We start from the raw sequence: 15,170 nt of genomic DNA, 5'->3' as shown, positions 1-15,170 counted from the left end.
TCCCTGAGATTGAAGAGCCGCTGTTGCGCCTTCTTCACCACACTGTCTGTGTGGGTGGACCATTTCAGATGGTCAGTGATGTTTACGTTGAGGAACTTGGAAGCTTTCCACTTTCTCCACTGCAGTCCCGTCGATGTGGATAGGGGCGTGCTCCCTCTGCTGTTTCATGAAGTCAACGATCAGCGCCTTCATTTAGCTGACATTGAGTGAGAGGTTATTTTCCTGGTACCACTCCACCAGGGCCCTCACCTCCTCCCTGTAGGCGAACTCGTCATTGTTGGTAATCCGGCCTACTACTGTTGTGTCGTCTGCAAACTTGATGATTGAGTTGGAGGCGTGCGTGGCCAAGGAGTCTTGGGTGAACAGGGAGTACAGGAGGGGGCTCAGCATGTACACTTGTGGGGTTCCTGTGTTGAGGATCAGCGAAGTGGGTGTTGTTTTTTTACCTTCACCAGCTGGGGGCAGCCCATCAGGTAGTCCAGGACCCAGTTGCACAGGGCAGGGTTCAGATCCATTGCCCTCTAGCTTGGTGGATACTATGGTGTTGAAGACTGAGCTATATTAAATTAACTGCATTCTTACGTAGGTATTCCTCTTGTCCAGATGGGTGAGGGCAGTGTGATTGCATCGTCTGTGGAGCAGTAAGCAAATTGCAGTGGGTCTAGGGTGTCAGATAACGTAGAGGTGATATGATCCTTACTAGCCTCTTAAAGCACTTCATGGTGACAGAAGTGAGTGCTACGGAGCAATAGTCATTTAGTTCAGTTACCTTTGCTTTCTTGGGTACAGGAAAAATGGTGGACATCTTGAAGCAAGTGGGGACAGCAGACTGGGATAGGGTGATTGAATTTGTCTGTAAACACTCCAGCCAGATGGTCTGCGCATGCTCTGAGGACGCTGCTAGGGATGCCGTCTGCCTGGCGAGGGTTAACACGCTTAAAATGTCTTAGGTCGGCCACAGAGAATGAGAACCCACAGTCCTTGGGAGCAGGCTGCGTCAGTGGCACCGTGTTATCCTCAAAGCGGGCGAAGGAAGCAAAACGTCAGTGTCTGACCCCCAGAATGAATTTAAGAGAACTCAAAATCTGTAATTAATTTTGACATTTTAGTAGCACAATTTTACATTTAACAAGGGTGTTTGGTGCAGTATTTCTCAAGTAAAAAAAGTGTGCAACGTGTTGTCTTATGTAAACAGTTGGAGCTGCTGTGCAGGTCTTTCATATGGTCTATGCTATTGGATAGAGAGCCATTAACGCAACTGTTCACCCCATGTTAGTGGGCAAATAGACATCGTCAAATCAAAACCCAACCTTAATTTACCAAACTCACGTTTTAGACGAGACTTTATGACCAAACGATCCTATTTACACGTAGTCTTTGGATCTAGATCTAGGCTGGTGTGTTTACGGACATATTCAATCAATCCCTATCCCAGTCTGTTGTTCCCACATGCTTCAAGAGGGCCACCATTGTTCCTGTTCCCAAGAAAGCTAAGGTAACTGAGCTAAACGACTACCGCCCCGTAGCACTCACTTCCGTCATCATGAAGTGCTTTGAGAGACTAGTCAAGGACCATATCACCTCTACCCTACCTGACACCCGAGACTCACTCCAATTTGCTTACCGCCCAAATAGGTCCACAGACGATGCAATCTCAACCACACTGCACACTGCCCTAACCCATCTGGACAAGAGGAATACCTATGTGAGAATGCTGTTCATCGGCTACAGCTCGGCATTTAACACCATAGTACCCTCCAAGCTCGTCATCAAGCTCGAGACTCTGGGTCTCGACCCCGCCCTTTGCAACTGGGTACTGGACTTCCTGACGGGCCGCCCCCAGGTGGTGAGGGTAGGCAACAACATCTCCACCCCGCTGATCCTCAACACTGGGTCCCCACAAGGGTGCGTTCTGAGCCCTCTCCTGTACTCCCTGTTCACCCACGACTGCGTGGCCACGCACGCCTCCAACTCAATCATCAAGTTTGCGGACGACACAACAGTGGTAGGCTTGATTACCAACAACGACGAGACTGCCTACAGGGAGGAGGTGAGGGCCCTCAGAGTGTGGTGTCAGGAAAATAACCTCACACTCAACATCAACAAAACTAAGGAGATGATTGTGGACTTCAGGAATTAGCAGAGGGAACACCCCCTATCCACATCGATGGAACAGTAGTGGAGAGGGTAGTAAGTTTTAAGTTCCTCGGCGTACACATCACAGACAAACTGAATTGGTCCACCCACAGACAGCATCGTGAAGAAGGCGCAGCAGCGCCTCTTCATCCCCAGGAGGCTGAAGAAATTCGGCTTGTTACCAAAAGCACTCACAAACTTCTTCAGATGCACAATCGAGAGCATCCTGGCGGGCTGTATCACCGCCTGGTACGGCAACTGCTCCGCCCACAACCGTAAGGCTCTCCAGAAGATAGTGAGGTCTGCACAACGCATCACCGGGGGCAAACTACCTGCCCTCCAGGACACCTACACCACCCGATGTCACAGGAAGGCCATAAAGATCATCAAGGACAACAACCACCCGAGCCACTGCCTGTTCACCCCGCTATCATCCAGAAGGCGAGGTCAGTACAGGTGCATCAAAGCTGGGACCGAGAGACTGAAAAACAGCTTCTATCTCAAGGCCATCAGACTGTTAAACAGCCACCACTAACATTGGGTGGCTGCTGCCAACACACTGACTCAACTCCAGCCACTTTAATAATGGGAAATGATGTAAAATAGATCACTAGCCACTTAAACAATGCTACCTAATATAATGTTTACATACGTATACATATAAGATGAATAATGTAGGGTATATACTGTACTCTATCATCTACTGCATCTTTATGTAATACATGTATCACTAGCCACTTTAACTATGCCACTTTGTTTACATACTCATCTCATATGTATATACTGCACTCAATACAGCTACTGTATCTTGCCTATGCCGCTCTGTACCATCACTCATTCATATATCTTTATGTACATACTCTTTATCCCCTTACACTTGTGTCTATAAGGTAGTAGTTTTGGAATTGTTAGCTAGATTACTTGTTGGTTATTACTGCATTGTCGGAACTAGAAGCATTTCGCTACACTCGCATTAACATCTGCTAACCATGTGTATGTGACAAATAAGATTTGATTTGAGTTAGAATAACGGTTTCTGATTTATTTCGAGGCCACGTTGGCCGTTTTCAAAGGCATTCATGGTTTTAAAGAGAGTTTCACTTTAATTTGCAGTGGCGTCACAATTTAGCAGCGGCGGTGTGCCGTATAGGGGAAACACTGGTCGTACTTGACTTAGAGCATTACCCTGTTGTGACAGAATGAAACTTTTAAATCATAAGCCTTAAAACATTTTATTGTTTGGTTTTCCACTAAGTACATAGGTTTGAAAGTAATACCAGGAAAACTAAAATGACAAAATAAAATAAACATTTTGAAAGGGGAAAAAATAATATCTAACTTACACTTTGTAAAGTCCCATACAAAAAAAAGTAACTGGTGCATCCGCATATTCTCTTCTCCAAAGTTTGGAATTCCTTGTAAGAGTGAGGCCTTACAAGTACAGCAGGAGAAACGTAGGCCAATGGTAGAGGGCCTATACATTTACATTAGGAAGCACCTAGCTGCTTGCGAGAGAAAGTGATAACCACTGATAACGGCTTATAAACCTTTGCCCAAAGGAGAAATATGGCACAGTAAGAAAAGTTTAAATAAACCAAATCTCTTGCGGTGATTTCCCAAGATTTAAACTTGATAGCTTGCAGCAACAGGTCACCTGGCAGACTGGGACGCTTTCAGGAAACATCTGGTGAAGAAGGGATAAAAATAGATAAAAACAGAAAACCAGCCATGTTACCATAACCTTTAGAGGTTTTCCATTCAGGTGTAACGGTAGCCTTCTTGCATTCCACAATGGGATGGTACATGCACTGAGAATCTTATATAAAAACGAGAGGAAAATAAAACTCACAGCTTGCAGGTTGCTCTCCAAATCTTCGCATCAACTGGTCATGTGTAAACTTCACAAAAGTGTCATATTGTTCTGTAATAGAAATGTGGGAGGAAAGGGAGGGAGGGGTTTAATAAGTTTAACTGTAAAAATCACATACCACCTTATGCTGCACTTTCTGAATCCTGTATTTTGACAGTCCACACCTGCCAACTTGGAAGTCATGGTCTCCTCATATTCCTCCCGAACTTTATCTTCACGCTCCTTCAGTAGACGTTCACAAATAATTCCAACTTGTCTAAGAGTAAATAAGGGCTGTTCTTTCCTTGATGGAGAAGAACCTCCAGCCGATGTGCCTGCAGATGACACGAGGAGAGAAATTAGGTCAATTGCATGTTGAAGGGGGGGGGGTCTAGTTCATCCTGCACTCTGTATCTCCCCTCCTCACCTAGGTTTAGGATTTGAGCTGTTCAATTCTGGTCCTGGAAGGCTGAAACACCTCTGTTTTTTGTTTTTACCTGGTAGTTCATTGCACTCACCTGGTGTCCCAGGTCTGAATTTGTCTCTCAGAAGCAGAAGATGAAAACAAGAAGTGTTTTTGGCCCTCAAGGACCGACATTGAACCTGGCTAGGCTAACAGTACACTACAACAAACCTGGCATACTGGATCCACCTAGAGGGGGTGGAGCCTCTGGGGAGTAGCAACCCTCTGTCTGTTGGTAAACTCCATCAATGTGTTTTCTCTTCTGAATGCGCTTGTACTCCTGCTTGATGTTGTTCAGAATTTTCTCTTGAATGAGATAGTACACAGCATGAGTCAAAATCATTCAGGGAGGAAGTTAGTCAAACAACTTGTCACATCTAATGGAGGCCTCACGTTATAGTGCAATCCTTATAGCTCCTATTATGCTGTGTAACACAAAAAGGGTCAAGATGACACCATGGGAAGATCTCAATTCCATACACCTCGCGTCCGCTCTCCTCGTCTCCTTCTCAAAACCCATTGGATGAGAAAGTCTGCGGTTTCAGAGGTTGCAAGACGTATGCAATTGAGATCTTCCCAATGTCAACATGCTATATCGACATCATGTTATCTTTTCAAGATAGTTACTCATGTTAGTTACTCATGTTATTGCAGCATATCTACCTAACTATTGGCTAACATCTAATATGGTCTTGGAAAATAGTATGCTAAGTTACGGGTTAGCTGGCAATGCAGAAAGCTAGCACACTGGCCTGGGTAGCTAACGTTAGATGTATGGTACCAAATTGGGTTTATTAGTTTAACGTTAATTACCAGCTGATAGTCTTGACGACACCTCTCCAAATGGTGACGGCTCCATGCGAAGGTATTTCCGTGGGGATGAGGAGGAGGATGATGGGGAAACCGGGATACACCTTCTCCTTTTAGGCGACGTTGGACTCATCAATGGATCAAACTCCATGGTTCTTTTCAGGGTCGCTCCACACGCCATGATTTTGATTTAAGGAGGGTCCAGCTACAAAGAACGAACGAGGAACAGTGTATCGTAGCTACTGCGAAACAAAAGAAAATGGCTTTCGAGATAGGAAGGAGCTTATTATCCCGATTATGTATTTTCAGCTAGCTGGCTAGTTACCTAGCTTTGCAACTTCGACAAGTCCAGGAAGGAGTCTTGCGACTGTTGTTGGCTAACGTACAGTAACGTTATTAGGTTAAGCTAGCGTTAGCCAAAAAAATCAAATGAAAACAAATTCCCACCTTTCCGGGAAAAAGTTGCCCTCCGTTCCTATCCGACGCTCGTGTATCTTTGACGTTTGTTTCACTTATATCTTACCTCTATTTGAATGTCCTTAGCTACGTTATAAATTCAGACGAAGCTATAACAACCTGCCTACCAGCTTGAAAGCCAGCTAGCTTCTTGTTTTTGATCCCGTCTGGTTCTAGGGTTGAAGACGTCAAAAAATTGGAGCGCATGCCGGTGGGCATGCGCTGATGATGGTGGGATTTGTAGTGCAGTCAAGACAGAGGTGGTGGTTTGTGTGGTTCGAAATCACATTTAATCATTTTCGCTGCTATAATTTTTTGGTGCTGCCATGATTTTGCGCTGCTCTATCTATATACATTAGCAGTAAGCCTGTTCTTCATTAACATCATTGTTACATTATTGAAAATTAATGTATTTTGTTAGCCTTTGCCACTTTATTTTGTTCTGCAAATCCATGGGCCCATAATGTAAAATGGATTGTTACACTTATACGTTTTTTTGCCTTTTCTGTTACATTTTTTTCACTTGGGGTAAAAACGTCGTGGTTTTACCTTTCTAACCAGCCCCATCATACTATACTCTGATTCCACAAGAGGGCAGTACAGTACCTCACACAACACAAGGCACATTGTCCCATGTGCCACTGCCAACTCTTTCTCCTCCTCCAGAGACTTAAAAACATACCACCAAAGCCCATATCTGATATAAGGGAAAGGGGGGTCCTAGTTAGTTGTACAACTGAATGCCTTCAGTTGAAATGTGTCTTCCTCATTTAAACCAAAACCTCTGAATCAGAGAGGTGCGGGAGTTGTCTTAATCAACATCCACATCTTCGGTGCCCGGGGAACAGTGGGTTAACTGCCTTGCTCATGGGCAGAACGACAGATTTTTACTCTGTCAGCTCGGGGATATCGTACATGCCTTATGAGTATTGTGCAAATTTGACTTTATTCAGAAGCTTCGAAACCCAGGTGTTTGAATGGGGAAACCACAATACTTTGGAATATAAATTATACATGCAATATTTGCTCATTTTTTATCTTAGCAGAGACAACTGAAAAATTCAAATTCCTCTGGTTTTATACTTACTTAAAGATCTTCTGTTGATTTTACAGTTCTTCGTTGGTGAAACAATATATATACAAAAGTATGTGGACACTCCTTCAAATTAGCGGATTCTGCTATTTCAGCCACACTACTTGCTGACAGATCTATACAATGAAAGAGCTCAGTGACTTTCAACGTGGCACCATCATAGGATGCCACCTTTCCAACAAGTCAGTTTGTCAAATTTCTGCCCTGCTAGAGCTGCCCTGGTCAAGTCTAGGAGAAACAACGAGAAGTGGTATGCCACACAAGCTCACAGAACAGGAAGCATGTAGCGCGTAAAAATCATCTGTCCTCTGTAAATTGTCTGTCCTCAGTTGGATCAGAAGCAACATCAGCACAATAACTGTTTGTCAGAGATTCATGAAATGGGTTTCCATGGCCGAGTAGCCGCACACAAGCCTAAGATCACCATGTGCAAAGTGTTGGCTGGAGTGGTGTAACGCTCACCACCATTGGGCTCTGGAGCATTGGAAACCCATTCCTGTTCTCTGGAGTGATTAATCATGCTTCACCATCTGACAGTTCAAAGGATGTATCTGGGTTTGGCAGATGCCAGAAGAATGCTACCTGCCCGAATGCATAGTGCCAGCTGTACATTTTGGTGGAAGAGGAATAATGTTCTCGGGCTGTTTTTCATGGTTCGGGCTAGGTCCCTTAGTTCCAGTGATGGGAAATCTTTATACTACAATACAATTCTAGATGATTCTGTGCTTCCAACTTTGTGGCATCAGTATGGGGAAGGCTCTTTCCTGTTTCAGCATGACAATGCCCCCATGCATAAATTGAGGTCCATACAGAAATGTTTTGTTGAGATCGGTGTGGAATTGCTTGACTGGCCTGCACAGAGCCCTGACCTCAACCCCATCGAACACCTTTGGGATAAATTGTAACGCCGACTGCAAGCCAGGCCTAATCGCCCAACATCAGTGCCGACCTCACTAATGCTCTTATGGCTGAATGGAAGCAAGTCCCTTCAGGAATGTTCCAACATCTAGTGAAGGCTGTTATAGCAGCAGAGGGGGGGCAACTAAATATTAATACCCATGATTTTGGAATGAGATGTTCGATGAGCAGTTGTCCACATACGTTTGGTAATGTAGTGTAGATGATGACATTTGCAATAGAAGACAATGGCTATTGTTTTTCTATTGATGTGTTCAGATGAAAGCATTTGTGTACATGATATACATACATTGCTTATTACTAAATTAGTCTGGTCTTAAATAAGATGAGTAACTACACAAATACAAAATGTTTTCCTGAATATTTTTATTGAATCAAAACATAAATTAAGATGTTCATTCACAGAAAAATACTTAACATATATGAAGAGATGGAGGGGGGGACGGGATGTATTTAATACATTACATGTCTTTATGGTTGTGGTTCTTCTTTGGGGAAATCTGTCTCCCAGTTAGTTGAAATAATGTGACTCATTGAAAAGATGTACATTATCTACGCTTGTATGGAATAACATGACCCTCAATTATACATCATTTAAAAAATAAGGCAATCAAAACAGTTTCACAAAACATACTTCATGACAAGAACTACAAACCATCACAATGTAATAATTTACAGTATAATTTACAGTGGAAAGAGCAGCCAATTTCACCTAGAAGCATTTTAACGGCTCAAACCATACAGTCAGGGCAGATCAGCATGACACTAAATACACAACTGTACAGTTAAACAATGCTTATTGTCACTATTTCCCTATGAAAATAAATTAATTAAGTGGTTCTGAAAACATTGAATTACGCTGAACAAAAATATAAATACAACATACAACAATTTAAAAGATTTTACTAAGTTACAGGTCATATAAGTAAATCAGTCAATTGAAATAAATAAATTAGGCCCTAATCTATGGATTTCACATGACTGGGAATACAGATATGCATCGGTTTGTCACAGATGCTTTAAAAAAAAGGTAGGGGTATGGATCAGAAAACCAGTCAGTATCTGCTGTGACCACCATTTGCCTCATGTAGAGCGACACATCTCCTTCGCATAGAGTTTATCAGGCTGTTGATTGTGTCCTGTGGAATGTTGTCTCACTCCTCTTCAATGGCTGTGCGAAGTTGCTAGATATTGGCGGGAACTGGAACACAATGTTGATCCAGATCGTCCAAAACATGCTCAATGGGTGACATGTCTGGTGAGTATGCAGGCCATGGAAGAACTGGGACATTTTCAGCTTCCAGGAAATGTGTACAGATCCTTGTGACATGGGGCCGTGCATTATCATGCTGAAACATGAGGTGATGATGACTGGCATGACAATGGGCCTCAGGATCTCATCACGGTATCTCTGTGCATTGAAATTCCCTTCGATAAAATGCCATTGTGTTTGTTGTCCGTAGTGTATGCCTGCCCATACCATAACCCCACTTCCACCATGGGGCACTCTGTTCACAACGTTGACATCAGCAAACCGCTCTCCCACACAACGCCATCTGCCTGGTAAAGTTGAAACCGGGATTCATCCGCGAAGAGCACACTTCTCCAGCGTGCCAGTGGCCATCAAAGAAGCCGGATGTGGAGGTCCTGGGCTCGCGTGGTTACACGTGGTCTGCGGTTGTGAGGCTGTTGGAAGTACTGCCAAATTCTCTAAAACAACGTTGGAGGCAGCTTACTGGCAACAGCTCTGATGGACATTCCTACAGTCAGAATGCCAATTGCACGCTTCCTCAAAAATGTAGGCATCTGTGGCATTGTGTTGTGTGACAAAACTGCACATTTTAGAGTGACCTTTTATTGTCGCCAGTACAAGGTGCACCTGTGTAATGATCATGCTGTTTAATCAGCTTCTTGATATGCCACACCTGTAAAGTGGATGGATTATCTTGGCAATGGAGAAATGCTTACTAACAGGGATCTAAACAAATTTGTGCATGAAATTTGAGAGAAGTAAGGTTTTTGTGTGTATGGAAAATGTCTGAGATGTTTTATTTCAGCTCATGAAACATGGGGCCAACACTTTACATGTTGCATTTATATTTTTGTTCAGTAAAATAATCTACATAATTTTATGCTACAGCTACATAGACTTCAAAGCTCAATTTAAAGTTCATGGTTGGCAAACTTTCTGGGCAGAGCTAATTGGGGTAGTGTCTATTCTAGATGAATTCTTCACAGTCGATACCTTCACAGTCACATGATGGCAGAAAGGTTCTCAGACCATCTCTGCGGAGACCGACAGGGTGACTTTGGCCACTTTTACAGTGGTGTTTGCGTAGCTAGCCGTGGATTTGTAGGCTGTGCCTTTGATGCTCCTGCTATGGCAATCAGACTCAGCACTGTTTTCCAGTGGTTGAGAAGATCCCCTGCACATCCGGCAGATGTTAAGGAAGGCCCGGCGCAGGTCCTTACTCCTCAGTGCATAGATGACGGGGTTGACGGTGGAGTTGAGCAGGCAGAGCATGCTGCAGAAGGCAAAGACCGTCTTGATAACGTTGTTCATCTTCCAGAAGAGGTCGTAGACCATGATGGCTAGCACAGGGCCCCAGCAGATGATGAGGACCACCAGGATCAGCACCAAGGTCTTGGCCAAGCGGATGTCCATGCGAGTCTGCTCGGGTCGCATGGTCTGAGCCTTGGTTCCATCTGCCGCGTAGACAATGATGCTCTTCTGGGAGCTGCGGCTCATCATGCGCACAGTGTGGTGGTGGGCCTTCCACAGGATGAACATGTAGGCGTAGATGATGAACAGAAGCAGCACACTGGTCATCCCTATCCAGAACATCAGGTACTTCTCGTCGATGAGCGGGAAAATGTCTGAGCACACCGAGTTCAGTTGCTTACAGTTCCAGCCCAGTAGGGGGAGAATCGCAATGACGATGGAGATAGTCCACATCATGCAGAAGGCAATGACAGCCTTGTTCTTGGTGACGATCCGCTTGTAAGCCATCGGCCTGTGGATAGAGATATAGCGGTCGATGGCCGTGAGAAAGAGACTTCCCACAGAGGCAGTGAAAGAGGCAATGACTCCACTGAGTTTAAATAGAAACACATTGGGACTGTCCTTCCGGTGCAGCACATGGAAGTCCAAGAAACTGTACACAAATATGACACTGCCCAGAAGGTCGGCTACAGCCAGGCTTCCTATGAAGTGGTATGAGGGACGACAGCGCAGGATGTGGGAGTGGAGGATCACACACAATACGATAAGGTTCTCCAGCACTGTGAAGGTTCCCAGGGTGAGTGCCATGACCGCTACTACTAACTGCTGGCTGGGGGTCAGAATCATGAAGCACTCCATGTCCACAACGTTCTCCCCGCATTGGAGAGAACCCCCGACCTCCCATCGGGTCCCATTGCCAAGCATTTCAGAGAAGTTGGTCGGGTAAATGGAGTTGCCATTATAGATGAGCTCCTTGTCCCCAGGTACTTGTACAGGGAAGGAGTTACTAAGTGGGGCAGAGTGAGTCTTCTGTAAGTGGAATCCTGTCTTGGCGAAGCCAGAATCAATGGACGGGTCATCATAGCTCACATCGTTGGAGCCAAGATACTGCAAACCAGTAGTCATTGTTCGGAAAGTGGTGTCAGCTATTCCATCCAGAGCAGACTTCATGGCTACTCAGCTGACTGGTAAATTATGTAGCATTAGATGCGTGTCTAGACAGAAAAGAGAGTTCAAGAACATTTTGAAATCATTAATACTTTCTATTATTTGGTCAGTTTAATTGTGACAAATGTGGGGGTAGGCAAATGTGTATGTATTTAACTGTGGGGGATTTTAACTGTGGGTGATATAGGAATGTTGCTGGGTGATATTATTGGTATCCCTGTACCAGCCAGCTGACTCTACAGCAGATGTGTCTCAGACAATAGTGAGAGAATTAACAGTCAATGACAAATGATTGAGACCCATATCTAACCTTCGGTGCTGCCCCCAGAACAAAAACATTGCATTAAGATGCCAATGTAGGTCAATCTTTCCTATTAATTAAGGGGTAATACAGGATTAGGTTTAAAAAAATAATGATTCAATGAATGATGCATCAAAGGAGGTAGTTATATTCTCTCAAGAGAAGAGTGAATTGATTTTGTAGAATCAATCTATAGATTTTTACAGGACTACTTTTTTCTCTCAGACTCTTATTATATGGCTCAGTTTATACACTGCCCCCATCCCCAATACAATAGTAAATATTGGACTATAACTATAACCTTCCTGTAGTCTATTATGCGTATGCTAAAATGTTTATCCTATTCTACTGAGCCATTTACTTTTTGTTCGTATTCTTATATTTTATTATTTCTTATTGTTTTTGCATTGTCGAAAAGGAACCTGCAAGTAAGCATTTCGTTGGACGATGTATACCATGCGTATCCCGTCCGTACGACTAACGAAACGTAAAACACATAGATAAGCGGCACATAACCCTGCCATTTGATCATGAATAGGACTAGATCTGTACATTTTGTTAAGAAAAATTACAATAACCTACATATGTTTTTCATTCATAAAAACAAGTAGACTAATGAGAATATTTGATAAAACATTGTCATGCGGATGTTTATAGATAGGCAACAAAACAATCTGGTAGTAATGTAGGCTATACAACAATGTGACGATGCCCCTTGTCCCATTTATGAATTAATAAAACAGACCAACAACAAGGAAGGTTATGGAGAGTCTGCAAGCAAGTAATTAGACTCGATAAACTCTCACTAAGGGTACAGCAAAATCAACAAATAAATAGATTATGCATTAATGGACATTTGCATTCCATTTGAGTAAACAAAAAATAGTTCTTACCTTCATATTCTTTGCACAAAGAATTTGCGTTGTTCCATATGCCAGATTTAATTTATGACATAAAGACAAGAGGAAGTGTGTCCACTAATCCAATCTCAGGAATTGTATTATATTGATGTCAACAGTTGCTTTAATCAAAGTGTATCAAATCGTTTAAAATGATTTTTAGCAGAGTGAATGTGTCATAATGAGCCTCGCATCCCTGTATAGTAACAGCGATGTGTCTGTCTGTCTGTCTGTCTGAGCTACGCAATTATTTTTTATAAAGATTCGCTTTGTGCGCTTCTGTGTCACGTGCTCCGAGGTGCCACAGCGCCTTGGACCAGAGTAGTGCGCTCGCGTCGCATCCTACATTCACGCTCACTCAGTAACGAGACACTCCATCATTTTGAACCCACACCCCATCATCATCGACCAGCGTGATTCAGGAAAACGAAACTATTATTCTATTTAATGTTAAAACACTATCATTTATTTCGTAGACGTATTTTCATTACTATTGTAGTTTAGACTCTCACTTCAACCTATAAGCAATTATGACCTCCTCCCAGCTTCTCAGGGTTAGGCTGTGTGTGTATGTATGATGTACGTATGTTATTGTATGCATGCAAATGTCACTGATGTGAGAGTATACCATTTATTTTGACTGGCAGAAATGCATGATGTCTCATAGCCTGGAAGGAAAGGTAAGCATTAAGGGTTAAACAATATCCAGCCAATTTTTTATATATTTAACCACATGTAGCATAGGATGAAATGCCTTGTATATCTTGCCAGTGTATAGAAATAGTAGGAGCTGCAGAGGTGTCGAATGAAGGTGGGTGAGGTGTGTAGTGGGACAATAGCAGAGAATAGGCTATGTCTCTGGTAAGTGGGTTATCTGAGTCAGCTGCCTATCATCATGTGCCCAATTCCAATGTAGGAAATTATGCCTTTCCTTATTCACGCCTTTCCTACAGACTTCTCAGTAGTTGGTATTCAGACTTACAGTACCCTATGAAGGTGCATAAAGGGCTTTGCAGGCGTGGTTCCCTTGGCACTCTGAATCAATTCATTTCAACTGCTGAAAACCCTCCCACATACTGGCCAACATATTTATCCTTCAATAGGGTTTTTAGTACATTTATCTTTAGCCATCCCTTTAAATATGGTGTACTTTTTAGTTTCAATTTTGAAGACAGACGGAATAGAATATATCAATAAAACAGGTTCAGGTTCATTAGTTAGGGATCAATGAAAGAAAGACATATGTCTTCTTTTCAGCACCAATTTGTAGGTTTTAAAATACTCTGTAATCTTGTAGATTATTTAGGGTTAGGAAAGTATTTATGAATCATAAAAACTGGTTTGGAAAGCCTTTACGGTGGTTTGATTCACTTAAATTCACTTGTCACATTCAGTTATTTAACCCCCCATTAAGCCTTACTGATGGTCAATGCTGAGAGTGGCTAAAATGAATCATGATAGAAATAAGAAACAGCAGAGACAGTCAGGGTAGTTTATAATTAAGACAACCAAGAGTGCTTATCCCTGCTAGTTAAAAGGCCAAACAATTTAAATTCTGCATATGTCATTCCATAAACCTTACTGTGTTGATATGCTTCAGTTATGCTGCTATATGGATGGTTTCACAGTTGTCTCCAGCGATTATAAGGTCAATTACAATGGGGCAAAAAAGTATTTAGTCAGCCACCAATTGTGCAAGTTCTCCCACTTAAAAAGATGAGAGAGGCCTGTAATTTTCATCATAGGTACACTTCAACTATGACAGACAAAATGAGAGAAAAAAAATCCAGAAAATCACATTGTAGGATTTTTTATGAATTTATTTGCAAATTATGGTGGAAAATAAGTATTTGGTCACCTACAAACAAGCAAGATTTCTGGCTCTCACAGACCTGTAACTTCTTCTTTAAGAGGCTCCTCTGTTCTCCACTCGTTACCTGTATTAATGGCACCTGTTTGAACTTGTTATCAGTTTAAAAGACACCTGTCCACAACCTCAAACAGTCACACTCCAAACTCCACTATGGCCAAGATCAAAGAGCTGTCAAAGGACACCAGAAACAAAATTGTAGACCTGCACCAGGCTGGGAAGACTGAATCTGCAATAGGTAAGCAGCTTGGTTTGAAGAAATCAACCGTGGGAGCAATTATTAGGAAATGGAAGACATACAAGACCACTGATAATCTCCCTCGATCTGGGGCTCCACGCAAGATCTCACCCTGTGGGGTCAAAATGATCCCAGAACCACACGGGGGGACCTAGTGAATGACCTGCAGAGAGCTGGGACCAAAGTAACAAAGCCTACCATCAGTAACACACTACGCCGCAGGGACTCAAATCCTGCAGTGCAAGACGTGTCCCCCTGCTTAAGCCAGTACATGTCCAGGCCCGTCTGAAGTTTGCTAGAGAGCATTTGGATGATCCAGAAGAAGATTGTGAGAATGTCATATGGTCAGATGAAACCAAAATATAACTTTTTGGTAAAAACTCAACTTGTCGTGTTTGGAGGACAAATAATGCTGAGTTGCATCCAAAGAACACCATACCTACTGTGAAGCATGGGGGTGGAAACAT

At 43.0% G+C, this 15,170-nt stretch overlaps 2 protein-coding genes across 3 annotated transcripts; both read right to left on the bottom strand.

Moving 5' to 3' along the window:
- Positions 1 to 3,352: 3,352 nt before the first annotated feature.
- Positions 3,353 to 5,948, bottom strand: LOC118362294 (akirin-2-like). Of its 2 annotated transcripts, none has more exons than XM_035742512.1 (6): positions 5,584 to 5,948; positions 5,262 to 5,463; positions 4,620 to 4,754; positions 4,171 to 4,320; positions 3,986 to 4,057; positions 3,353 to 3,820 (listed from the first exon to the last, which is right to left on the bottom strand). In XM_035742512.1, the coding sequence occupies exons 2-6, from the start codon at positions 5,437 to 5,439 to the stop codon at positions 3,810 to 3,812; spliced, it is 546 nt and encodes a 181-aa protein (XP_035598405.1). In that variant the 5' UTR covers positions 5,440 to 5,463; positions 5,584 to 5,948; the 3' UTR covers positions 3,353 to 3,809. The 2 variants fall into 2 exon arrangements, with proteins under 2 accessions (XP_035598405.1, XP_035598406.1); XM_035742513.2 differs by having other exon boundaries at positions 5,706 to 5,948.
- A 2,134-nt stretch (positions 5,949 to 8,082) lies between these two features.
- Positions 8,083 to 12,829, bottom strand: LOC118362022 (cannabinoid receptor type 1A-like). The gene is made up of 2 exons (XM_035742236.2): positions 12,590 to 12,829; positions 8,083 to 11,442 (listed from the first exon to the last, which is right to left on the bottom strand). The coding sequence occupies exon 2, from the start codon at positions 11,396 to 11,398 to the stop codon at positions 10,001 to 10,003; it is 1,398 nt and encodes a 465-aa protein (XP_035598129.1). The 5' UTR covers positions 11,399 to 11,442; positions 12,590 to 12,829; the 3' UTR covers positions 8,083 to 10,000.
- Between the last annotated feature and the right edge of the window lie 2,341 nt (positions 12,830 to 15,170).

The sequence above is a fragment of the Oncorhynchus keta genome, chromosome 29 (genome assembly GCF_023373465.1).
Source record: "Oncorhynchus keta strain PuntledgeMale-10-30-2019 chromosome 29, Oket_V2, whole genome shotgun sequence".
Lineage (NCBI taxonomy): Eukaryota > Metazoa > Chordata > Actinopteri > Salmoniformes > Salmonidae > Oncorhynchus > Oncorhynchus keta.
This window is presented reverse-complemented; position numbering and strand designations above follow the sequence as displayed.

What these genes read in the sequence shown, in the direction of transcription:
- LOC118362294 (XM_035742512.1), bottom strand. Translation starts at nt 5,439, where the DNA reads ATGGCGTGTGGAGCGACCCTGAAAAGAACCATGGAGTTTGATCCATTG. An exon ending in GTCGTCAAGACTATCAGCTG is followed by an intron (nt 4,755 to 5,261) that starts GTAATTAACGTT and finishes ATCTCATTCAAG; the next exon opens with AGAAAATTCTGAACAACATC. An exon ending in AGGTGGATCCAGTATGCCAG is followed by an intron (nt 4,321 to 4,619) that starts GTTTGTTGTAGT and finishes TGTCATCTGCAG; the next exon opens with GCACATCGGCTGGAGGTTCT.
- LOC118362022 (XM_035742236.2), bottom strand. Translation starts at nt 11,398, where the DNA reads ATGAAGTCTGCTCTGGATGGAATAGCTGACACCACTTTCCGAACAATG.